Source organism: Oryctolagus cuniculus, chromosome 4 (genome assembly GCF_964237555.1).
Source record: "Oryctolagus cuniculus chromosome 4, mOryCun1.1, whole genome shotgun sequence".
Taxonomy (NCBI): Eukaryota; Metazoa; Chordata; class Mammalia; order Lagomorpha; family Leporidae; genus Oryctolagus; species Oryctolagus cuniculus.
In genome coordinates, this window is record NC_091435.1 from 132,520,583 (window position 1) to 132,547,392 (window position 26,810).

Here is a 26,810-nt window from a genome sequence, read left to right on the forward strand (position 1 = left end):
TTCCTGGGAAGGCTGCGGTGAGGAGGTGGCGAGCAGCGCTCCGAGAACCACGCACGGCTCGGCTCCCCGAGGGAGCGCGGGCCTCGCCGTGGCATTCTTCTGCACTCGTTTTTCACCCGCGGTGTTCTCCTTTCCCTTCTTACTTGGCCAGCAAAGTGAGCTCCTTAGGAAAGAATCCCGTGCTGCCTCTCTGTTGGCCAGGTTGAAGGGGTAACGTTCCAAAGACACCGCTTGTCAATATCCGTGGCGAGAGCGCCCTCTTCTGGCCACTCTTCCTTTTCTTCAGCTGCCATTTTCCCCGACAAGGCTGGTTGCAGACTTAGCTGGCAAAGGAAAAAAGCCAAACGCATCGCTGAAGAGAAATTGCTTTACCCAAGATTGATAGACCCTTCATCCACAGTTCTAATCCTCGCTTGGCTGTGGACTCTTGAGTCTCCGGACCCAGCCTTTCTTTAAATTGACGCTTGGTCTCTTACTTATCCAGCAAAAAGGCCAAAATGGCGGAGTTCAGAGCTTGCAGAGGTCACTGCTACCACTCAGCGGGTCACTTTCTTGCCTTGGCTGCTATGCTCTTGAAAAGCTGACACAGTGTGCTGAATGGCTGAAGGCCGAGCAATCTCTCAGGCCCTTCAGGGTCCCTACGGAGTAAGAAAGAGCCCACGCCTGATGAGCCCGGAGTGTGGTGGAAAGATGGATGAGTAAACTCAAAATAACACAGGGGAACAAGAACAGGTGGTAACGATGGGGAGGGGGCGTCCCTGGTCTTGGAGGGTATGCAACCGATGTCTTTGGGCCTTCACACCCACGCGTGAAAACAGCGAATGCCTCCCCAGCCCAGATTATTCCTCCTGATGCTCCGCTCTCCATGTGCTAGAGCCCACGGGTCAAACCTTGATGGATGTAAGATATTCCTGTTATAAACTCACAAAATGATTTTAGCTTTAAAAGGGACAAAAAAGTCTATTAATTTGCTCTGATTTTTTTTCCTTCAGTGTCAAGGGGAAATTTTTCTTTTATGACATGAGCATTTTGAGAAACTGAATCTCTACCCTCAGCTAATTAAAATTGCTTTTAGTTGCAGTATATCAATGCATAATGAAAAAGGTTATGGATGGGTTCTTTTAGAAATTATAGCATTGGAAGAGACAATTTTCTTGCAAGACAAGGGAGAACCATATTTAATGAGACCCTTCACAGATCACTTTTGTTTTAAAGAAAGAGACACATGTTATTTATTTGAAAGGCAGAGTATTAGAGAGACACGGAGAGACACAGAGAGAAAGACCCCTGATCAGCTGGTTCACTCCTCAAATGGCCACAACATCTGGGGTTGTGCCAGGCCGAAGCTAGGAGCCTGGGATTCCGTCTGGGTCTCTCACATGGGCGGGCCACAAGCACTTGGGCCATCTTCTGCTTTCCCAGGCACATTCACAGGGAGCTGAACTGGAAGCAAAGCAGATAGGACTCAGACCAGCACTCATACAGGATGCTGGCATGGCAGGTGACACCTCCACCCACTGCACCACAACAGTGGTGCCACAGATCATTCTTCACAAGGAGGGGCCTCACCCCTCCTTCAGGCTCTTATGATATTTGTCCATGGGTGCTACCAATAGCCTGGTGTATATGGAGCTGTGAATGTTACTCACTGTCCAGTGACCTTTAACCTTTGTGTTAGAACATTTGTTTAATGTATTTTTTTTTGCGTTTTTTTCTATGCTCTGATCTTTTGCATGAGAAAAGCTTTAGTTAAAATCAGGAGGAAAAGATGGATGGCAGTGGAGAAAGAACGCTTGGTGAGTTGTGCGAGCCTTCCCATGCCCTTCTCTTAAGCTACAAATCCAGATCAAATACATTGTGAGCTTTTGGAGGCTACTTCTCAGCAGTCACCTATGGTGTTGCTTTTTCATTTTGTTTATTTTAAAGCAGTTTTTAATTGCATGGGAGTCCATTGGCATCTGTGTGACTCCGGTTATCTTTTCCATTTCTTTTTTTCAACGTTGGCTTTAACTCTCTGTGGTGCACTAAAGGAAGTGTCTCTTTCCTTCATGGTGGGATGTCAAACCTTCCTTGCCAGCTGGGATTCCTTTAACCTTTGTTTCTCACACTACGCTGTGTTCAAGAATGTCTGCTAAACCCAGGCCAGACGAGGTTTCATTGGGAAATGAAAGGCTGCGACAGCACCCACCTCTGCTTGGCTGCCTGTGGACTCACCAGCGCCCAGGCTCTCCGTGGTGGCCACCAGCAGCCTCTTTATGGTTTGGGTATGCCTTGCTTGTGTCCCTCATAGGCTCATGAGTTGGGAGTTTGGTGCTGAGAGGTGCTGGGACCTTTAGGAGGGGGGCTAATGGGGCCCCTTCCATCATTGGGGGCATCTGCCCCAGAAGAGAAGCTCGCCAGGAACTCCTGAGCCCAACCCCTGAATTGCTCTCTGGCTTACTGTTCTTTCATTTTTCTTTCTTTCTTTTTTTAAGATTTATTATTTATTTTTAAAGAGTTACAGAGAGAGAGAAAGAGACAGAGACAGACAGACAGAGATCTTCCACCCATTGGTTCACTCCCCAGGCAGCTGCAAGGCCTGGGGCTGGGCCAGGCTAAAGTCAGGAGCCAGGAGTTTCCTCTGGCTCTCCCACAAGGGTGGCAGGGGCCCAAGCACTTGGGCCATCCTCTACTGCTTTTCCCAGGCCAGTTGGAGGGAGCTGGATTGGAAGTGGTTCAGCCAGGACTCAAACTGGCACCCATATGGGATACCACCCATTGCAGATGGCAGCTTTACTCGCTACACCACAATGCCAGAGTCTCTGGCTTCCTACTTTGAGATGTGATCTCTTCCTCCCACACAAGCTCTCACCATTGAGACAACCTCTGCCATCAGGTCCTGACCAGAATCAGAACCGCTGGGGCCATTTGATCTTGGACTCTGAGCCTCCAAAACCCTGAACTAAACAGACTTCTTTTCTTCATCCATAGTCCATTCAGGTATTTCATTACAGTAATGAAACATGGAGTAATATGAGCCCCTTGGAAAAGTGGCCACAAAATCCTTAGATTGTCCCGAGAAACACTGTCTTGCAGATTTGTCAGAAACTCAGACTTGAAGGTGACTTGGAAGAATGCAGAGGCTTAATGTTGTTTTGAACTCGCTCCATTCTTGGCTGGGCTCCATGACCAACTCTGGCTGGAGGCGCGAGGGCTGTGCGTGCTTACAGATGGGAGGCGACTGAGACTTTCAGTTCCATTTCCATTTTTTGTTAGGAGCACAGCTGGTAAATCAAGGATTTAAGTTCAAAATGATGGTAAGGGCCCTCTCTCTACAGGGCTCAGGAGTGTGCTTTTGGGAAGTTCCTCAATGAGGATGAGGAAGGAGCTATGGATTCCCCACCTCTGTTTCAGCCTTAGTAACTCAGGTTTTTTTAAAAAAATTTTTATAAAGATTTATTTGCTTATTTACTTATTTGAAAGGCAGAGTTAGAGAGAGAGAGAGAGAGAGAGAGAGTGTGAGAGAGAGTGTTTCCATCTGCTGGTTTACTCTCTAAATGGCTACAGTGGCCAGGGCTGGGGCAGACTGAAGCCAGGAGCCAGGGGCTTTTTCCAGGTCTCCCACGTGAGTGAAGGAACCCAAGCACTTGGGGCATCCTCCAGTGCTTTCTCAGGTGCATTAACAGGGATCTGAATTGAAAGTGGAGCAGGTGGGACTTGAACCAATGCCCATATGGTATGTCAGTGCTGCAGGCAGTGGCTTAACCTGCTGTGCTACAGTGCTGGTCCCAGCAGTTCAGTTTTAATTCTATTTTCTGTATTTGATGACATTACAAGATCTTGTTTGAAGAAAAGGTTACCCACCAAAACAAAACACAACAAAAAAAAATCCTGTGAAAATTAATAGACTAAATTATTCCCAAATTTCCTACTAGCTCTACAACTCTTTGAGAGATTAATGGTGTAAGACTACTTCAGAAAGTTCATGGAAAATGAAATTAAAAGATGTGTTTATTTTGGTTCAAAAATTAAAATTGATGCCTAGTTTTTTTCACAAGAAACATTATCCGTGAACTTTTTGAAGATCCCTTATATGCCTGGAGTTCAGAATTTGTTGCAACAACAACAACAAAATTTTTCATTCTATTTTCCGTGATCTTTTGGAAGTACCCCTGTATGTATTGCTTTCCTGTCCTGTGATCATGATGGCTTCCTTCCATTTCTGCTACAATCGTGTGGCTGTTGTAACAAAACCACCACAGAGAGCTTAGACGCTGCTCAGCTCAATGGCAGCCAAGGAGGGGTTGGATTTGGTGCCAGCCTTTAATTTCAGAATGAAACTCTTCTTTGGCAACCCTACCTATCTCACAGGGTTTTCAGTTACAGGAATCGATTACTTCATTTTTTTTTTCTTAAGCCATTCAGAGTAGAATTTTCTGTAACTTGCAACCAAAAGATTAACAGTAGAATCAGATACTATTAAAAGATAACCAAGAAATGTCTATTGAGATGTCACAGAGAATAACTTAGAGTATTAAATGCTTGAGATAAAAATCAAGAAACAGACATATCCTAAAATTCATATGGAATCACAAAAGACCCAGAATAGCCAAAGTGATCCTGAACAAGAAAAATCAAGCTGGGGCATCACAATTCCTGACTCCAAAGCATACTGAAAAGCTACAGTAATTAAAACTTCATGGGACAGGCTTAAAAACTGATACATCAATCAATGGAATAGAATAGAGAGCCCAGAAATTCATCCATGTATATACAGCCAACTGATTTTTGACAAAAGTGCTTAGACCATACAGTGGAGTAAGAATAATCTCTTCGACAAATGATGCTGGCAAAACTGAATGTATATATGTAGAAGAATAAAATTTGAGGGCTGGCGCTGTGGCACAGCAGGTTGATGCCCTGGCCTGGAGTGCCAGCATCACATATGGGCACTGGTTTGAGACCCAGCTGCTCCACTTCTGATATGGCTCTCTGCTATGGCCCAAGTCCTTGGGCCCCTGCACTCGCATGGGAGACCTGGAAGAAGCTCCTGGCTCCTGCCTTCAGATCGGTGCAGCTCTGGCTGTTGTGGCCAATCGGGGAGTGAATCAGCAGATGGAGGACCTCTCCCTGCTCTGGCTGCCTCAGCCCCCTTACCCTTAGTAGTTGCTGGCCTGCCCTCTTTCCCCGAGCCCCACTCTCTTCCCCAAAGCGCTGCCCACCTAACTGGTCATCTTTTTTGTCTGTGCCCCTGGTGAGCACAGAGTACTCAGAATAATGTATGATTGCTCCCTCAGCCTTCTCCTTTGCGATTTCCTTCCCTCCCTCGCTTCTTCTTGCATCTTTCAAATCTTCCAGATAGCCAGTAGTAGCCACATTGATTTCAGCAATTTTCAGAATGGAATCAGGTGACAATAGCTCACTCTGCACATGTATGAATCAACTGTGATTTTGAATCAAAATTGAGTTTAACAACAACCAAAAGGTATTTTAGACTAATGGTGAAAAAAGAACTTAGACTCAAGTAGCTTAAATAAAATGTTGGCAAAAGAAAAAAAAAAAAAAAGGAAGAAGAGGCGAGGACGACCCCTGGACCGACCAAAGCCCGTGTGCCACTGCATCCCTGCGCCCAGTGCCTACGTCCTGTGGCCACTGCCAAGAGAAAGGCTGAAGGGGATGCTAAAGGAGATAAGGCCAAGGTGAAGGACGAACCACAGAGAAGATCCGCAGGGTTGTCCGCTAAACCAGCTCCTCCAAAGCCAGAACCCAAGCCTAAAAAGGCCCCTGCAAAAAAGGGAGAGAAGGTGCCCAAAGGGAAAAAGGGAAAAGCTGATGCTGGCAAGGGTGGGAATAACCCTGCAGAAAATGGAGATGCCAAAACGGACCAGGCACAGAGAGCGGAAGGTGCTGGAGATGCCAGGTGAAGTGTGTGCGTTTTTGATAACTGTGTACTTCTGGTGACTTACAGTTTGAAATACTGTTTTTTATCAAGTTTTATAAAAATGAAGAATTTTGTTTTACTTTTTTTTTTAAGCTATGTTGTTAGCACACAGAACACTTCATTGTTGTTTTGGGGGAAGGGGCAGAGGTCACTAACAGAAGGTCTCCGGAGCTCGATCGATGGGGGAAACAGCTTCCCCTGCAGTTTTGAGAGACTTCCTCTCAGCTCCCAGGAAGGATTCCTGCCTTTGACACAGCCACCAGGGCACACACCCTGTGGTGTGGAAAAACTAAATTTGATTTTATGCCCTCTTCCTCCCCCCGTCTGCCTTCAGCATAGACTTAATGCCCTCAAGCCCAGAGACCTGTTGGGACCTAACCCCAGACAATTTGGTACGAGCATGATGGGCAATCTGGACTTCACAGTGACACCCCTGAGGTGGGGCCCTGAAAAGAGCAGCTGTTCCTTCTTTAGATTGTGGATCTTCAGATTGACCATTCTGCCATTTCATTTCATTTCCTGAAAGTCAGGGTCGGCTTGTGAAAAGTTGTTAAACAACATGCTGAATGTGAAATGTCAGCCCTCACTCTAAACTCCCCCTTTCCAGAGCGTCGTGGAGACTTCATTGGGTTTTATAGTGGCTTTCTGATTTTGGTCGTCCATTGAAGAAGGGAGTTGAAAGTTGTTGTATACTGTTCATGATTGTCTGCCCATGTCCTGCCTGAAATACCATGATGGTTTATGGAAAGAATCTTTAATAAAGCTGGATACAGTTTGGCTTGGAAAAAAAAGGCCTCTCCTTCTTGTGGGGAGCAACTTGGACTAGACTAAGTTACTGGAATTGAGACTTATTCTATGCATCTGCTCTCCCACAATATGGCGCTAGGAGAGGAGGAAACAGCTTCTACACAGCTGCCTCCAGTTCAACCAATAAACTGTAGGACCTGCTCCTGATTGGAGGAGAGCAGCGTACTCGGCGTGTGGGTAGCAGAGTTGGGATTGGTGGAAGAGGACTATAAAGGAGGAGAGAGACAACATGCACGTGGAACATCTATCTGAAGGAACACCTGTGCAGCCCCCGAGAGAGCCGGCCGGCGGTGTGCTGCTCCCCCGCGGAAGTGGGGAAAGTGGCAGGGGGAGCCGCCCTTCCACGGAGGTGGAAGGGACGGTAGCCAACCCGGGGAGGGCCGAGCAGACAAAACAGCGCAGGGTCCTGTGTCATTCCTCCACGAAGAGGGGGAGCGACACCTTCTCTCTCTGTGTAACTCTGGACTTTCAAGTAAATAAATAAATAAATCTTAAAAAAAAAAAAGAATGAAATTGGATCCATACTTCTCACCATATATGAAAATCAACTCAGTATGGACCAAAGACCTAAATTTAACCCCAGACTACAAAGTTGCTGGAAGAATACATAGGTGGAAACATTCCAAGTCAGTAGGGTGGGAGATGACTTCTTGGACAAGACCACCAAAGCAGAGACAACAAAAGCACAACTAAACAAATGAGACTATGCCAAACTCAGAAGCTTCAGCACAGCAAAATAAATGACCAATAGATTGAAGAGACTTCCAACAAAATGGGAAAAAATATTTTCAAGCTACTCATCCAACAAAGGATTAGTAGTCAGAATGTATCAGCAAGTTAGAAAACTCAACAACAATAAAAAAAAAACAGTGAATCCAGTTAAGAATTAGGCAAAGGACATCAATAGATAGTTCTCAAAAGAAGAACAACAAGTGGCCAACAAATATAAATGAAAAAGTGCTTAACATCTCTATCCATCAGAGAAATGCACATCAAAACCACAATAAGATAGTACCTCACCTCTGTCAGAGGGACTGAAATCCAAAACACAGAGAGTAACAAATGCTGACGAGGATATGGAGAAAGGGGAACACTTACACACTATTGGTGGGAATGTAAATTAGTGAAGCCACTGTGGAAAACAATGTGGAGATATCTCAGAAAACTAGAAATAGACTTGCCATATGATCCAGGAATCTCACTACTGGGTATATATCTAAAAGGCATATGTTGTATCAAAGAGATACCTGCACCACCATGTTCATAGCATCACTGTTCACAATAGCCAAAATTTGGAATCAACCAAGGTGTCCAGCATCAGATGAATAGATAAGGAAAATGCAGTGTATGTATATATATATACATATATATATATATACATACCATGGACTATTATTCTCCTAGAAAAAAGAATGAAATTCTAGCATTGCAGCAAAATGAATGCGACTGGAGAACATCATGTTGCGTTAAATAAGCCAGCCCCAGAAAGATAAATACCACGTGTTCTCCCTTATAAGTGGGCACTAAAATAAAAAAAAAAAGAAAAAAGAAATGTCTATGTGTATCAGTATTGCTGCAAATACAGGTTTGTAAAATTTGTTTTACATCTTTTTCAAACTAGTGGCTAAGAATGTTATACTACTATGGTTTTAATAATCTGTGATTACTTTAAAATTTACTGTATATGGGTGAAATGGTCTTTTTTCCATTCAATTACTGTTTATAGCCATTGCTTATATTCCTACTAAACTAGGGTCTTTTGCTTTTTACTTGTTAAACTTCTTACTAGGTGAAGTAGTAAGCTTTTTTACTTTAATGTAAATTTAAAACATGTTATCTCAAAAACTAAAGAAGGGATAAAAGAGGGAGGGAGGGATGATGAGGAGAGAGTTGGAGGGAGGAACTGAATATTATATTCATAGAATTATATATATGAACTATATTGAATCTATTAAAAATGATTAAAAAGAAAAATAATCAAAAGTAAAATTAAAATACTTTAACAACAAAAAACCAAGGAACGAATTCTATCAATAAAAAGCTTTAGCTGTCACTTGTGTATGGAAATAACAGTCCTCATTACTATGAATGGGACATTCCCTTTGTTTGTTTAGCTATGGATGAAAATTCTCACCTCCTGAAGCTGTTAAACTTAGAGCCTTGGTCTCTTTAGCGTGTTTGAACCATCTGAACTTGTGTGGACACCGCCAAATCTGCCACACATGAAACCGATAAAGACAGATAATTGCAGAATTACAAAACAGTGAAGGGAGAAACCTAAATCACTTTCCTGTACTACTTACTGAGAGAGTTCTTTGGGGGCAACTTTTTCACGGCAATTTGGATTATCCAATGCCTTAAAACTGTGTCCTCACTTTTACTTAGCAATGTCACTTTTGGGAATTTATCCTAAGACATAGCTATGGATATTTGTGAAGTTGTAGATACAGAGGTGTTCATTAGAGCGTTGCCTTGAAAACACACACACACACACACACACGCACGCACGCACATGCACATGCGCACGTGCCTGCTGTTCTGGGATGAACCGTGGACCCTCAAGTTCATTTGCCGAAGTCTTTATGCCCCAGTACTGCAGAATGGGACTGAATTTGAGACAGGGCCTTTAAAAAGAAATTAAAGTGAATGAGGTCCTACAGATGGCCTTAATGCAATGTGACAGGTGCTTTAAAATGCAATTAGGACATAGACACATGGCGAGGGAAGACCATGTGAGGATACTGGAGAGACAGCCATCTACAGGTCAAGGAGAGAGGCCTCAGGATGAAATCAACCCTGCCAACATTGTAACATTTTAAAAATTTTATTTATTTGAGAGGGAGAAAGAGAGTCACACACACACACACACACACACACAAGAGTGTGCTCCAGTCTGCTAGTTTATTTCCCAAATGCCTACAATGGTCAGAGCTGGGTGGGGCTGAATCCATTTCTCCCACTTGAGTGGCAGGGACCCAATCATTTGACCCATCTTCATCTTCAAGTCTGCATGAGCAGGAAGCTGGAGTGTGGAGCCAGAGTGGTTTTTGAAGCCAAGCTCTCCAACGTGGGGGATGGGTGACTTAACTGGTAGGCCAAACACCTGTGCCATCCTCCTGACATCTTGATCTGGGACTTCTAGAGTTGGTAGATGGTACATTTCTGTTACTTATGTCATCTAGTCTGTGGTATTTTGTGATGGAAGGCCTAGCACGCGCGCGCACACACACACACACACACACAGAATTTAAATGTTGAGCAATAGGAGTTAAATTGGAGTTAAATGGGAGTCTTTCTGGCTCATCTGCATAACTGAACTCCATTCATCATCCTTTCAAAGTGATATGGATTGAATAGTTGTGGCAAACTGCTAGTGATACATCATCATGTAACATTGACTACAAGGAATATATATATATGGTGGAATCCCATGTCTGTAAAAACTAAGTATATGTGTATTGTGTAAGGGATATTTATTTGATCTGAGCGATGATACATTCCTTTGTTGTTTAGGAAACTAAGAGGGGCCGGCGCTGTGGCACAGTGGGTTAGTGCCCTGGCCTGAAGCACTGTATGGGTGCCGGTTCGAGACCTGGCTGCTCCACTTCCAATTCAGCTCTCTGCTGTAGCCTGGGAAAGCAGTAGAAGATGGCCCAAGTCCTTGCGCCCCTACACCTGTGTGGGAGACTCGGAGGAAGCTCCTGGCTCCGGGCATTGTGGCCAATTGGGGAGTGAACCAGCAGATGGAAGACCTCTCTCTCTCTCTGCCTCTCTTCTCTCTGTGTAACTGACTTTCAAATAAATAAATAAATCTTTTATTAAAAAAAAAAAGGAAAGTAAGAAACAGTGTTGTTGCTGCGGGGTGGGGGAGAGGGGCGGTCACGAAGCTCCCAAGGGAACACTGGTTAAGCTCATCGAATACAAAATACAAAGGTGCTCAGACAAGGTCACATCCGGGCCGTGCTTGCAACAAGACAGGCTGTCCAACCACAGACATGACTATGTGTCCTTTCCAGACACAAGTGATGGCTGTTTTCCTTCAAATTAATGGCAACTCTCACTTTTTTTTTCTTGGCTAGATAAAAATTTGGTAATTGGCCACCAAATTGTCCTCTCTTCTGGACAGAATCCAACCCAGATTTGCTCCTTGCTTTCCTCATTTTTCCCTAAAGTTATCAATAACCTCCCCACATCCCATAATAAGCCCTCTCAACTCCTCCCAGAGGTGTTTGTTGGCCTACGTCACTGGGATTCTCCGATTCTAAATCAGGTAAATCTGGCGCCTCCCAACCTCCAGAGCTGGCTGGAAATTCCACCTCAATTGAGTTGTAAGTGGTTCTGGTTTTTTTTTTTTTTTTTTTTTTTTTAGATTTATTTATTTCCTTTAAAGGCAGAGTGACAGGTAGTGGATGGGTGGAGCAGGGAAGAGATCTTCTGTTTGCTGGGTTACTCCCCCAGTGGCCATAACAGCCAGGGCTGGGCCACACCAAAGACAGGAGCCAGGAATTCCATCCAGGTCTCCCACCTGGATGTCAGGGACCCAAGTACTTGGGCCATCACCTCAGGCACACGAGGAGGGAACTAGATTAAAGGCTGAGATGGGACTCAAACCTAGGCCCTTTGATTTGGGCTACCAGTGTCCCAAGTAGTGGCTTAATCTGCTGCTCCATACTGCTTGTGCCTGGCTGATTTATTTTTACTTTCTATTTTTTCTTTCTTACACTAAACATCATTTTTATTTTTAACTAATATAAAGGAAAAAGTGAAAAATGAAGGAAGAATGAGAGAACAGCAGCAAGGGCTTCTAGAGTGTGCAGACATGAGCATATCCATGTAGTGTGAGTTCAGGACAGCTTTCGCTGCAGTCGGCGCTGGCTTTTGGCTCTGATCTCTACCTGGGAGAGCCTTTTTTTTTTTTTTTTAATAAATTTTATTGTGTGTAATTAAGGTATACAATGGGGCATGTGTTATGGAACACATACAGATTGTAAAATAGTTAACTATAGTGAAGCAAATGAACATAGTCATCATCTCACATACTTAACCTTTTTGGATTCTTTTTACACATGCATGTTGGACATCACCATTATCATTAGCAAAAACCTATTTCTAACATCTGGTATGCTACGTATCGGAACTCTGACAGTCAGAGGTGAGTGGAGCTAATGTGCATATAGTAGTCACCTCTGGAATGTAGCCTTTTTTTTCACTTCCAAGAGTTACCTATTTAACCATAGTACCAAAACATTTTAAAGGCAAATGCAGAAAATTAGATAGTTGGAGAACAAATCCCCAAGATATTGTGAACAGATGACTTTTTTTCTAAACAATCAAAGATCTTAATAAAGACAACATGGAGCACTAAAAATTATTTTTATAAAATGCAACCTAAGCCCAAAGGTAAATAAAGGCCCTTCATTATTTCTTATTAAGAGAGGAGGCCAATCTTCCAAGAAAACCTTGTTTTTGTAACAAAAAGTACCATATTCTGTGTATTTTTAAAATTTTTTTACATTTAAAAATATTTTACAATGTTCAAAAACATTTTGTCACATTCATTCACTTCAAGTGTAGGCCATGTATACATATGTACTATTTTTTCTTGAAGTCAAAGATATTAATATCACAGAGTGAGGGACTCATGACGATGTTCATAATGTGGGGAAGGAAAAGTGTATTATCATTTACATGGTATGATTCAGTGAAGCAATAGTTGTAACCAAATGCCAAATGATGGGATATCCACCCAACTTCTGTACTCTTTCTATATATTAACTTCACAAATAAAGCATGTAACATTGTCTTTCTGTGTTTGGTGTATCTCACTTACCATAATGATCTCCAGTTGCATCTTCTTTGTTGCAAATGCCAGGATTCCATTCTTTTTTATGGCACAGTAATATTCCATCATGATTATATACCACATTTTCTTTATTCTGTCATCAGAGGACATTTAGGTTGATTCCATATCTCTGCTATTGTGAACTGAGCTGCTATAAACATGGGAGTGTAGGTAACCCTTTCATATGTTGATTTCATTTCCTTTGGATATATTCCCAGGAGTGGGATAGCTGTATAATATGGTAGATTTGCTTTTTTGAGGAATAGCCATTATGCTTTCCATAATGATTAAACCAACTTGCATTCCTACCAACAGTCTATTAGGGTACCTTTTCTTCTGCTACCACACCAGCATTTGTTATTTTTGTTTTTTGGATGACAGCCATTCTAATCGGGGTGAGGTGATACCTCACTGTGGGTTTTTATTTGCATTTCCCTGATGGCTAGTGATCCTGAGCATTTTTTCATGCATCTGTTGGCCATTTGTATTTCATTCTTTGAAAAATATCTGTTCATATCCCTTTGCCCATTTCCTGACTGGATTGATTTACTAAGTTTCTTAATCTGCTTATATATTATCAATGTAAACCCTTTATCAGGTATATAGTTTGCAAATATTTTCTCCTGTTCTGTCAGTTGCCTCTTTACTTTGCTAATTGTTTCCTTTGCTGTGTAGAAGCTTCTTAGCTTGATATAATTCCATTTGTGTATTTTTGCTTTCATTGCCTGTTCTTCTGGGGTCTTATCCAAGAAGTCTTTGCCTAGGCCAATGTCTTACAGTTTCCTCTATATTTTCCTCTGGTAATTTGATGGTTTCAGGTCTAAGGTTTAGATCCTTGATCCATTTTGAGTTGGTTTTTGGGTAGGGTGTAAAGTAGGGGTCTTGTTTCATACTTCTGAATGTGGAAATCCAGTTTTCCCAGCACCTTTTGTTGAACTGTGAGAAGGTTTAAAACCTTCTGGTGTGTGTGTGTGTGTATGTGTTTTAATTTCTATCAATGAGTAAAAGGTCACATTTATACTAGCAGTGAATGGGGCTTTTAATTGAGAAAAATGTCTTCTGAGAGGACATAATGGTTTTTACCCCTGACTCATTTTAGAATTACTGGATACCCAGTGATTTAATTTATTATTGATTAAAGGGGAAGGAGAAGATCAATGAAGAATGGAGCCTTTAAGTTTTTTTTATTTAAAGATTTGTTTATTTTATTTGAAAGGCAGAGTTACAGAGAGAGAGGGAGGAAGGTAGGAAGGGGAAAGAGAAAGAGAGAGAGAGAGAGAGAGAGAGTATGTGTGTGTGTGTGTGTGAAAGAGAGTGTTAGTTTCCATCTGTTGGTTCACTTCCCAAGTGGCCGCAATGGCCAGAGTTGGGCCAATCCAAAGCCAAGGAGCCAGGAGCTTCTTCCAGGTCTCCCACACAGGTACAGAAGCTCAAGCACTTGGACCATTTTCCACTGCTTGCCCAGGTGCATTAGCAGGGAGCTGGATCAGAAGTGGAGCAGCTGGGAATTGAACCCGTGCCCATATGGGATGCTAGTGCTGCAGACGGCAGTTATACTTGCTCTGCTACAATGCTGGCCCCAGCCCTTAATATAAAATCCTCCTGTTCCCAGTTTCCCCCGGGCTATCTTTGGAAGGAAAGGTGTAGTCAGATATTATTTCCTTTGCTTAGTGTTTTCTCAAATATTGTAGGTGTATCTCACTGGTGTAGTTTTGTGCTACAGGGGAGAGCATATAAAACAGTTTTTAATGGTATATTTTATTATGTATTGGAAAAATACATCAAAATCATGATTTCATGGAAGAGATACAGTTTTAAAGAAATTAAATTCACTTATACATTATTTAAGGTTTATTTATTTATTTGAAAGGCAGAATTACAGAGAGAGGGAGAAACAGAGAGAGAGAGAGAGAGAGAGAGAGAGGTCTTTCATCTGCTGGTTCACTCCCTAGAAGGCTGCAATAGCTGGAGCTGGGCCGATCTGAAACCAGGAGCCAGGAGCTTCATCTGGGAACCAGGCACTTGGGTCATCTTGCACTGCTTTCCCAGGCGCATCAGCAGGGAGCTTTACCCACTATGCCCCAGGGCTGGCCCCAACTAAACTCATAAAACATACAATTGATATACTCATATTAGGTAAATTGTAGTAGGGAGTGGAGGAGGTGGTACATGGGTGTGGCAAAATGAAGGTGAGATTCGTGACTTCAGCCTGGGAAACCTGGGCAGAAGCTGCTCTATCAGACTTTCCTGAAGGAGCTGAGGTTTGAACTGCGATTCAGAGCAGTGCTCTCAAATGCAGGACTGAAAAACATGTGTGGCTGGCTGAGAGCTTGTGGAGAAAAGATTCCAAGTTCCTCCTAGACTTTGTACTTCTGGGGCTGTGGGAGGGTGCCCAGGAACCTTTTGCTATATGGGATTTACCTGGAGATCCTGGAGCGGCCTTGGGACCCTTGAAGGAGGGAGCACTACCTCCTTGGGCCTTGAAGACCAGTAGCTCTTGGTGATTAAACTTGTCTTAAGTATTTGAGGTCAGTGGGTCTTTAACTGTTGTCACCTTTCATCCCCATGGCATTGAGTACTTTCAGTTTCTGAACTGTGCCACAGGTCTCAGCCCTGGGTATGTGTGTGTGAGTTAAAATACACACAAGTGTGCCCACCATCCCCTGGCCCCCAAATGCACCTTAATGGGTGTAGGCAGTTAAACAAACAGGAGTGAGTTATGCCATTAGGCGCAGGTGGGCTGCCAGAGCAAACCAGCGTGGTGGCGCAGAGCAGGCAGGCATGTTTCAATGGAGCTGTTTGCTGGCATACTGCTGGTTGCTCAGTGAGTTTCCAAGGACGGAGGCCTCTTTGGGTGGGAACACACTGGGATGGAGACCTTGGGTGGGGGGGCCTGGGGTGCCTGGTGAGTAGGTGACTTAGAGCAGCACAGGCCGGGAGGAGGTGAGAAACTGGAAAGCAGCAGGCACAGCAGGCAGGGAGGAGAGATTATCAGGCAGCAGCTAGCACAGTCAGCCACAGCCACTTTATTGAGGGGCTGCCCAAGTCCTCCTCCTGAAACTCAATAGTAAGTGGCTGCTCCTGGGCAAAACTGAAAACAACTACAAGTACCCCAAAAATAAACAGCCAGAACCCCATGCCAGCCAAAAAGTACTATCTCAGAGGAACAACAAATACCCCCAAATTAGACCACCTAACACCAACGCTAGCCAAACAAAAAGTGTTGTCTTGGAGGATTAGGAATGAATCCCTTATGAAAAACAAAAAGGACAAAGTCACATCTGTGCAGTCACTGCCAAGTGTGTATCTGGACTTTCTCGGGCACAGGTCTTGGTTCTATGGCTCTGTTTTGTGGCCCAGTTAGGTGTTAGGGTATATTGAAGGGACTTCAAAAAGTTTCTGGAAAAACAGAATCAATTTTGCATTAATTCTCGTGAGGGAAAAATTTTCAACCCAAGCACTTTTTTTTTTTAAAAAAAGATTATTTATTTATTTGAAAGTCAGAGTTACACAGAGAGAGAAAGAGAGAGAGAGAGAGAGAGAGAGAGAGAGAGAGAGAGGTCTTTCATCCACTGGTTCACTCCCCAGTTGGTCACAATGGCCAGAGCTGTGCCAATCTGAAGCCCGGAGCCAGGAGCTTCTTCTGGTCTCCCACACGGGTGCAGGGGCCCAAGGACTTGGGCCATCTCCTACTGCTTTCCTAGGCCGTAGCAGAGAGCTGGATTGGAAGAGGAGCAGCTGGGACTAGAACCTCCACCCATGTAGGATGCTGGCACTGCAGGCAGCGGCTTTACCTGCTACACCACAGTGCCAGCCCCAGCATTTTTTTTCATAATATGCATTTCCATGAACTTCTGGAAGACTCTCATATGTTCTGATTTTTAGGTCATAAAAAAATGGCAGTGATATCCATGGTGGCATCCAGACAGTCCCAGCTGATGTAAGCTGGGATGTGTGAGTTACAGAACGCTGGGACCTGCGGCTTGCTTTCCAACTGGCCCCATCCCAGCTACACAGCATTTTCCAGTTCTACTAGCCACTGTTTTTCAGTTGCTTCCAATGCAGGTTCCTCATCAAATTCTTTTTTTTTTAAAGATTTATTTTATTTATTTGAAAAACAGAGTTACAGAGAGAGGTAGAACCAGAGAGAGAAAGAGAGAGAGAGAGAGAGAGAGTCTTTCATTCCGCTGGTTCACTCCCCAAATGACTGCAATGGCCAGAGCTGAGCTTATCTGAAGCCAGGATCCAGGAGCATCTTCCAGGTCTCTCACATGGGTGCAGGGGCACAAGGACTTGGGACATCTTCCACTGCTTTCCTGGGCCATAGCAGAGAGCTGGATTGGAAGAGGAGCAGCCGGGACTAGAACCGGTGCCCATATGGGATGCTGGTGCTACAGGCTGGGGCTTTAGCCCACTGTGCCACAGTGCTGGACCCTCCTCATCAAATTCTAAATGTTTTCTCTCACTCTGATGGAAAAATTTCACCATGGTGCGGGTGTTTGGCCCTGGACTTGAGATGTCCACATCCCGTGTGGGAGTGCCTGGGCTCAAGGCCTGGCTGTGCTCCCCACGCTAGCTGCCTGCTGCTCTGCACCCAGGCAGCAGGTGATGGCTCCAGTGCTTGGGTCCCTGCCCGCCCCCCCCCCCCCCCGCCATGTGGGAGACCTGAATCCAGCTCCTGGTTTTGGCACCGTGAAGCGTGCAGTCCTGGGTGTTACAGGCAATTGGGGAGTGACCCAGGAGATGGGAGATGTCTGTGTGTCTGCCTCTCAAATTTAAATAAATAAATAAAAGTGCTACCTACTATAATAAAAATTCACCATGGTTGAGAGGCTTGAGGCAAAACGTTGCCTCATTTCTGTTTCCTCCCCCTATCAGCTTCCTGCACACGCCTGACATCTCCCTTGTTTGCAGACTGCTTCCAGTTTGCCTTTCCCTTTTGCTGCTATTCTGACAGAGATCAAAGCCACAGGATTTGGGGTATTTGAAAGCAGAGTTAGAGAGAGAGAGAGAGAGAGAGAGAGAGAGAGAGAGAGAGAGGTCTCCTACCCACTGGTTCACTCCCCCAATGGCTGAAACGGCTACAGCCTGAAGTAAGATGCTTTTTCAGAGTCTCCCAAGCACTTGGGCCATCCTCTGCTGCTTTCCCAGGCGCATTAGCAGGGAGCTGGATTGGAAGTGGAGCAGCCAGGACTCGAACCAGTGCCCATATGGGATGCCAGCATAGCAGGTGGTGGCTTTACCTGCTGTGCCACAGCGCCAGCCCCTTGGGTGCAATTTTCAGACATAGGTCTTTATGACTCCCTGGTTATATTTGAATCATACTTGGTTATAAAAGGAATTAATTTCACTTATTTATTTTTTGAGGGGGGACAGAAAAGTGTAACAATGCTTTCCCACTAGGTGTCACCCTTGATCCAAGGAAACCCGCCTGCCGAGTTTATAATTAGAAGCACATCTACAAAACCTGCATTATCTGGGTTACGTCAACGTGAATTACACCATGCCCCCACCCGTGTGTTCTCGGGGCCTCTCCCAGCGATCTCCTCCACAAAGGGCCACCATGGATCGGTTCTCTGGCGGCCCAGTTCCTATCGCGGTCACGCAGAGAGCCCATCCCGGGAGGAGCCGCAGCTGCTCCCAGGCCCCCGCCCCACCGGACACCCCGTGGATTCCCCTGGGCTTAGAGGTCAGGCTTCCCACAGGCCCCGTTTCTGCTTGCTGCTCCTGAAGTGCGCCCTCCTGGGCTTTCCCGACTTCGCCCTGTCCATCCACCCGCGCTCCTGTTTGTCAGTCACGGGCTGGCTCAGGAGACGTTTCTCCTTAGGGAGGCAGCCAGCGGCCCGCAGGGGACTTACACGGCTGGGGAGGGCACTGGGCTCGGGGGAGGCGGCCTCCTCACCCCAGGGTGGAAGGGTCACAGGCCGCGCCGCGCTGGGGCAGCGCAGACCAAGTTAATGCTAGCATTTCGGCTTGTGGAGCTAGTTGAATTTTCTGCAAGAGTTGACCAAATTATTCTTGTTTCCTTCTTTTTTTTATTTTCAAGATTTATTTATTTATTTGAAAGACAGAGTTACAGAGAGAGGGGGTGGAGAGAGAGAATGCATACCTTCCAACTGCTGGTTCACTTCCCAGATGCCCACAACGGCAGGGCTGGGCGGGCTGAAACCTGGAACCAGGAGCTTGGTGGGTGCAGGGGCCCAAGCACTTGGGCCAGTCCTCTGCTGCCTTCCCAGGGACATTAGCAGGGAGCTGCATGTGAAGCAGCCTTGGACTCAAGTCAGTGCCCATGTGGGATGCCAGCGCTTTGTACCTGCTACACCACAGTGCCAATCCCTCTGGCTTCTCTCCTGTGCTGCCTTCAAGGATAAAAGTGGATGGATGCTTTCACGTTTAGAAGAAAGCAATTGATCTGATCCATATGATACAGCACAGTTGTCTGAGGCTCTTATTAAAAATAAATTTTATTGCTATTTGGAAGTTTCTCCAAGAATATACAGAGTTCCTGTTCAGGGAAGAAATCGGGCACTAATAACAAATAGTTATATAGCACCCGCCAGTTCAGGAGGCTGTGTCCAATCCATTACCCTGTGTTCTCATCAGCGGGACTCTGTGGGATGGGCATTTGATGACGGTGTTACTGGCTGGGCCTACATCTGGGCCCTCCCGTGCTTGTCAAGCTGGGATTTTAATCTAGATTTTACCATTCCGAAAGCTCTGACACCCATTAAGCCAATGACTCTTCACCAGATGAGCTTTTCAACCTCCTGGCTGTGACTCCCTGGACTGATACTGGGTTCATTCAATCAAGAAACATATGGTTGGTATATAATATGTTGGGTAGTGATCAATGTTTTGTTAAAACAAATATGGCAGTGTGCAGGAGTAGAGAATGACAGGTGATGCTATTTAAATGAGCCAGTTGGGGCAGGCCAGTCTTTCTGAGATGTTTGGACCCAGACCCCAATGAAGGGGTGCAGTGAGTTTTGTGGGTGTAGGTGGGAAGGACGTTCTGGCTGAGGGTACAGCACATGCAAAGGCCCTGAGATGGCAGTGTGCTTGGTGTATGGAGGAACAGCAAGGAGCCAGTGAAAGGTGAGTGCTAGAGACAGTAGGGTGGCCTCTGGAGCTGAGGTTAGGCCTTCAGTGGGGCTACATAGCCGTGAAAAGGACAGGCATAGCCCCCCTTCTCCCCGCCATGCTCTTTGTCTTGTCTGCCTTGCCAAACAACAACAGGGAAGAACAGGAGAGACAGGAGCACAGCTAAAATTCAGCTGCTTCCACTGCAGTCCCACGAAGCGGCAGTTCAGGGCTGCTAGGGAGACCGGGGAGAGTGGAAATGGTTAGCGGTGAGTGAGTAGCTGCTAATTTGATAATCACCGTGAATCCGAGTGAAACAGATTTGTTCGCCTCACTGTCTACAATTTACTTTTATTTGTGATTGAATTGTAATTTCCATTTAAAATCGTTATAAGGAAACAATACGTTCTCATCACGCTCACTTAAGTACCATCGTGGAGTTTTCGGTTTGCTTTAACATTAACTCTGGTCATGCTGTCTTTCACTCCTACCGTCAGGGCGTTCCCTTAAGCGGCTGCTGTTCTTTTTCGCGTGCTGGATGCAATGTGGGGACAAACCACACATGCTTGGAGGAATGATTGGGTTTCACTTCCAAGATAACTGCAGATTGGTTACCTTGGAAATCTTCTCTCAAGAGAGCTAAATATCTCCCATGATTTTTTAAAATCCATTTTATATAGGTATAAATTAAAAAAAAATTAAAGCAAAAATAGCAGTATCCACAACACTTAAATCCAGTACTGCAGTGGATTTTAAACAAGTAAGCAGTCCATCATGATGAATACAGCTGTATTACATGTTGTTATTTTAATGGCTTTTCCATAGTCTCAAATTGATTATTTTAACTCCAAAATGGGACATAAAATGGTATGCTGTGATTGATCACTGTTTTAGCCACCTGGAGAAGTAGGAAGAGAAATGCAGGTGACTCTGCCCATCAGAGCCCTCTTGAAGTCCAAAAAAGTTCTTCCCAAAAAGGTGAGTGGTTGAGACACACAGGAGAGGAATGGCTTCAGGAGTGGTTTCCCTCTCAGGCCCGAAGAGTATTGCCCTGCAGGGGCAGGTGGTGAAACAGGGTGCAGAGTGTGATCCTGTAGTTGTTAAAACAAAATCCTATGTTTACATATGCATAAAATAGTGTCCAGAATGGTGTGCCTGCCATATTACCAGCGGTATTCCTTTAATAGAGGGTGTTTCAACTTCTATTTTGTTGCTTATCTGTATTTTCTAAGATGAATACACATTGTATAATAATGAAAACCTTGTGCAATAAACTTTATATACTTTTGTGATATACAAAAACACCAAGAAACATTTATTTTCCAAAAAAATGACTTTTTTTCCCATGTAGCATAAAGATCACATCCTGGCTTCTTTCCAAACTCATTTTTTAAAAAAAAAATTCTTTAATGAATCATTGATTCCTACTTATTTTTAAAAATATTCACTTTATTTGAGAGTGAGAGAGCAAGAGTGAGCTTGTATCTGTTGGTTCACTCTCCGAATGGCCACAACAGTGATGCCTGAGCCTGGCTGAAGCCTGGAGGCAGGCACTCCGTCGGGTTTTGCACATGAGTGGCAGGTACCCAGATACTGGAGCCATCACCTGCTGCCTCTCTGGGTGTGCATTAGCAGGAAGTTGGATTGGAAGCAGGGGCAGAGCTGGAACCAGGCACTCAGTTTATGGAATGCAGCCCTTTAACTGCTACTCCAACACCCACCCCGACTCCTGCTTATTTTACTTGAACACAAACTTTACTTCCCATAAGAGAAAACTCTGAGTGGATTTGCCTGTAGTTTGTGATGTTTTCACTGACTCACTAAAGTGCTACAACCGCATAGGCAGTGACAATTTTCCTGTGTGACTACATGACCCTCGCAGTTTGGTCTCAAGGTCTGGATTCGGGCCATACTCTCTGCTATCTCCATTCTTTCCAGTAGAGGGCAGCAGATGATAGGGGGACCCGTGTTATTAAGGTTAACTTCCTGTGTTGATAGCTTTCTGGGAGACAAGTGAGAAATGGGTGTCACAGTGACTCAGTCATTCAGAAGGCCATATGGTTTATTTGTAATCCTGCAAATTAACAGAATGTTTCCCTTTCCTCTGAACTATGGGGATGCAGAAAATTAACTTGCTCCATTGTTAGGGGTCTCCGAAGCTGTCAATGACACTGATCTATACACTCAAGAGTAGAACTTACACCACCTAAGGGTTCTTTTATAAAACTGTACACCATATGCCACATATATGTGGAGGTTCCAGTTTACTAAATTGGAAGTGGGGGCTGATATTAAGTTGAGATATAAACATAGATAAACGGTCATCTCCCTCAAGGTACACAACACACAAAAGCCAGATAATATGTCAGACTGAATTAACAGATTAAGCATTCCTAATCTGAATATCCAAGATCTTAACTGTTTCAAAATCTGAGAAGGTTTGGGTGCAGGCGTTATACCCCAAGTGGAAAATTCTACAGCTGACTACATGTGACAGGTTGACATCAGAACAAAGGCACATTAAAAATATTGCATAAAATTACTTTAGGGTAATGTGTGTACAATATACATTTATTAACAAATTCAATACTTATTCTATATGAAACATAAATGTGTTTCATGTTCAGACTGGATCCCATTCTCAAGATATCTCATGGCATGTATGCAAATATTCTGAAATCTGAAAAATCTGAAATTCGAAACACTTATGGTCCAAGTATTATGGATACAGGGTATTCAACCTACACAATCAAGAGGATGTGAAGGAGTGGTGATTCATAAGAAATATTCTGGGAAAGTAAATTAGACCTGGAGTCAGGGCTTAAACAAAATAATGCCTACAGATTAAAGTATGGACCTTGTAAGATGAAAAACTGGAGCCCACTGAAGCCAGGCTGTGGAAATGCTCTATTGAGTCAGGAGAACACTTTACATTTTTAAATTGTGAAATTTTGGGTCTGGCGTTGTGACTTAGTAGGTTAAGCCTTTGCTTGCAATTATGATAGTATCCCAAATGGGTGCCAGTTCAAGTCCCAGCTGCTCCACTTCCGATCCAGCTCCCTGCTGATGGCCCGGGAAAGCAGCAGCAGACGGCCCAAATTCTTGGACCCCTGCGCTCATGTGGGAGACCCGGAAGAAGGTGCAGCCTTCTGGTTTCTTCTTGGCCCAGCCATGGCTGTTGTGGCCATTTGTGGTGTGAACCAGAGGATGGAAGATCTCTGTCTTTCTCTCTCTCTTTCTCTTTCTCCTCCTATCTCTGAAACTCTGCCTCTCAAGTAAATAGACAATAAAAAAAACTTCAAAAAATTTCTGCTAAAAAATAAAAATGGTGGGGTATGCACGTCCTAGTTTGCTACACTTCCTACATTCCCTGTCATTGTACACCTAACGCTATATACCTGACTCTAACCTTCCTTGCTCCTAAAGGCATTTGCGGTAGAAATTCCTGGCTCAGAGGAACTAAGGGACGGGGTGCAGGAAGGAGGAGGCCAGGATCTAGAACCTTGCAGGAGTCTCAGGCCAGAACTGGGAGCAGGAGTCAAGCACAGGGGGCGTGCAGGTTTCTATAGACTGGGTGATGTGGGTCAGGGGACTATGACAGAACCGAGAAAACAAGGAATTGAGGGGTGCGGTGGTTGCAAGAGTAGGTTAGATCCGCTGCTGCCATGGGAGTGCTGGAAGAGCCTGGGGTTGAGACAAGCAGGAAGTCCGAGAAGCAGATGATGGAAGCATTGAGCTGGGAAAGGGCTGGAGACTCGGCTTCCCGTTCCCTGCAACGTCTGTCCTCTCTCTGGGCTCTGCTGGCTGGAGCTGCTCTGCTGAAAAGCAGCAATGAGTCCTGGAGTTGAACCTGGCAGACATGGGTGGGCGCTTCCCCTCCCCGTCCCTCCAGAGTGTCCCATTAACCACACAGGCCGCTAAGACTAGACATGGCTTCCAGTCGTATTCCCACCTACCCGTGTGTCCCAGAACAGCGGGGGGCTCGCCAGAATCAGCTCGCATCTCTATCGTGAGTCTCTCCTTGCACAGGCTTAGGAGCCCTGTGAGGTGCGGGCAGACTGCCCAGGAGTCTCTGCTGTCTGAGTGCTTACTAGGGCACGGGCATTTAATTCGCTGTACTCCAGCTGCCTCATCATAATATACAGGGATTACAGGAGGTGGCCTCCGAAGAACCTAGCGTCCTAGGGTTCCAGCTCAGACAAGAAAGCCAAGACCCAGCTTTTAGAAATGACACAGGCGGCCAAGCAAGGTCGCATGTCCTGGAGACCTGGGAGGAGACAGTGAGTGGGGGTGGACATAGTGCTGCCCCGCCTCCATGAGTAAGAGCATTCTGTGCCTGTGCATGCTCTGTGGGGTAGGCCCTTGCTCCCTGCCCGCCAGGGCAAACATCTCAAGTAGAGAGGACCAGTGTGAACCTAGAACCACTGGGCTTATAGAATATGGAAGAACACGTCTGTCTGTTTTGACCATGACCATGGTGCTCACTTACTCATGCACTATTTAATTAACGCTGTGCCCTCTGTCTGGCTTGGGCCTATGACAGTGGCTGCCACCGGTGCCTCCATGAGCAAAGTTCATGTCTCTCCTCCCAACCAGACTTCTGCTTAGCTTCTTTGGGACTTCTTTGGGCCCTCTTGGGGTTGGTGTTCCGGTAGTGGGACAGTGACTTTAGGAAAGCCTTGTGTACCTTCCCTGAGCCTCGATTTTATTTGCAAAATGTTGACACTGGGATGCATCTGGTGGGGCTCTGGGGAAAATTAAACAAGCCGGCATTGTGGATGCCTGGCACATCTTCCTTCCTTCCCCACCCTCACACACAGGGGAGTAGCTCCTGTGACTCCCGAAGTCCTGTCTGGGACAGGGACTGTCAGAGAGAAGGGGAGAAATCTCAAGGACACAGCATCAAGAGCTCATCAACCCCAGCCAGCATCTGGGCTGGCAGTTCCTTGATTAACTCAATTAAATCTCTGAACGGCTAATCTGCTGTCTTCAGGCAGTTTTGATTGCGGCAGCATTTTGCTGTTGCTCTGTCATCAAAAGAACCCAGTGAAGGCTAGAGTTCGGGAGCCACAGGCTGCTGCTGGAGGAGGCGAAGCGCTGGCCGCTCCCTGCCCTGGTTTGTTGGGGGGCTGAATGGGAAAGGCCCCGGGAAGGAAGCAGCGCCCCTTACCAGCCCCGCCTCCCAGGCGGAGGCGGCGTCTGCCCCCGCAGTCATTTGCCAGCTCCAGGGACAACGGGGTGTTCCCGAACTCCAGAGGGTGTGGTTTCCCTTCTCCGCTAGAGAGGCTGGGCACAGCGCGCTGTCTACAGAAGGGTGGCCAAGCCGAAGGCCCCAGCAGGTGCTTCCACGATGTCACAGGCTGCTCTGGAAAACCTTGTCAGGCTCTCAACTCACTCTCATGGAATCAGTGACTCGGTGGAAGGGCCCAGCTCCGGAGGCTTTGTGTCACCCTGCTACGGATGAGACTCTGGATGGCTTGTTTACAAGGCAGGACGCCATCAAATCTGGTTTCATGGCTTCACAGGGGCGCAGGACATGGTCTTTGATTTTTTTCTTTCCTTTTTTCCTTGAGACGAGGCCCAGGAACTCCTTATTAACTGCAGAAGTTCTTGGTGGCCTGTTTGAAACTCAGCCATTGATTCCCAAGGACAGAAGAGGCGTGGCTGGGGGAGGGGGGAGCAAGCAGAGGTGTGGGAAGGGGTGCAGGACTTGGGGCTGAGAGGCAAGAGGAGAAGGAGTCAGGTGGCTGAAAAAGGTTTTAGCTTCGCGAGAAAGAGAACTTGGGTCACTGCCCGGGCTGGAGAGCATCTGCAGTCAGACCAGGCCCTGGGAAGAGAGTGAGGGGAGAGAGAGAGAGAGAGAGAGAGAGAGAGAGAGAGAGAGAGAGAGAGAGAGATCTCCTGACTTTTCTGACAGGTTTAAACTTGCCTCTTGTGTTGGGTATCCAGAGATTCTGATAAAAATCTACATTGCACAACTTTGGAGAAAAAAGTCTCAGATGAATATTCTAGTAGAGCTTGCTTGCTTTATAGTAAACTTAGGGTCACAGCTTAGCAAGGAGTTGACATTTGTCATTTAAGTTTAAAAAGCAAAAACACCTCTTCCTCCAGATTAGGGTCTGATTGTATTCCAAGGGTGTGCATGGAGGACTCAACTTATCTCCTGCCTTCCTTTCCTGTCTCCTCCACCTTCTTTTGTCTTCCCTTCTCTTCCTTCCCTTTCCTTCTCTCCCCTCCCCTCCCCTTCCTTTCTCTCCCTCCCCTCCTCTCCCCTCACCTCTTCCCTCTTCTTCCTTCCCCTCCTCACCTTTCCCCTTCCCTTTCCTCCCCTCCCCTCCCCTCCCTTCCCTTCCTTTTCCTCCCCTTCCCTTTCCTCCCTTTCCTTCTCCTCCCCTCCCCTCCTCACCTTTCCCCTTCCCTTCCCTCCCCTCCCCTCCCCTCCCCTCCTCACCTTTCCCTTCCCTTCCCTCCCCTTCCCTCCCTCCTCTTCCCTTCCCCTCCCCTCCTCTGCCCTCCCTTCCCTTCCCCTCCCACCCCTGCCCTCCCTTCCCTTCCCTTCCCTTCTGCCCTGTCTCCCTGCTCCCTTCGACACAACTGAAGTGACTGCTCTTCCTTGTCCCCTTCCTCCTTCCTTTGCTTCTGTTCCTTATAACAGATTCGGAAGGGAAGAAACGAAATCAAATATCCGTTTCACAGCCATTTCATAAACAATGCTGGCTCTTTTCTCTTGGTGCCACTGGGCAATGAAAAGCACTGTAGGAGGACGTTTGTGACAGTGCAGTGATGAATTCATGACGACGGGGCCGCACGGACTTGAAACAGGTCCACTGTGTTTCCCTGTATTGAGCCAAAACCAAGCCAGGGTGAATGCTCCTGGGTGCTCAGCTGGATGCATGAAACAAAGAGGTTTTCTATTTTGTGATGAAAGGAAAATAATTTGAGAGAGGGAGAGAGAGAGGGAGAGAATTCTCTCCAGATCAGAAGTTCAGTCTGTGTTTGTTTCAGCCAGACTGCTTCAAGACAAGCCATGTACATCCGTGGACCCCGGTTGTTGCAGAAATGTTTTCAAAGCCATCAGGTCTTGTGAAACCTCTCCGGAAGTTAACTTCTGAAAGAACAAGTGACTAACAGCACTGCCAACATTAGATCGTGTTCAGCATT

At 45.6% G+C, this 26,810-nt stretch overlaps 1 protein-coding gene and 1 long non-coding RNA gene across 3 annotated transcripts in view; both read left to right on the forward strand.

Moving 5' to 3' along the window:
- LOC103350414 (uncharacterized) overlaps nt 1–26,810 on the forward strand; it is a 259,649-nt gene that overhangs the window by 34,660 nt on the left and 198,179 nt on the right. The window contains exon 4 of one of the 2 annotated variants that reach the window (XR_011388155.1): nt 10,241–12,530. The exons of the other annotated variant lie outside the window; for it this stretch is intronic. This is a non-coding gene — a long non-coding RNA (uncharacterized lncRNA). Of the gene's footprint in view, nt 1–10,240; nt 12,531–26,810 lie in introns of those variants that run through there. 2 annotated transcript variants of the gene reach the window in all.
- On the forward strand, nt 5,517–6,697 carry LOC108177889 (non-histone chromosomal protein HMG-17; the record flags this gene model as incomplete). Its single annotated transcript, XM_051818425.2, has 1 exon — nt 5,517–6,697. A coding segment is annotated over one exon (387 nt), but the record flags the coding sequence as incomplete, so codon positions are not given.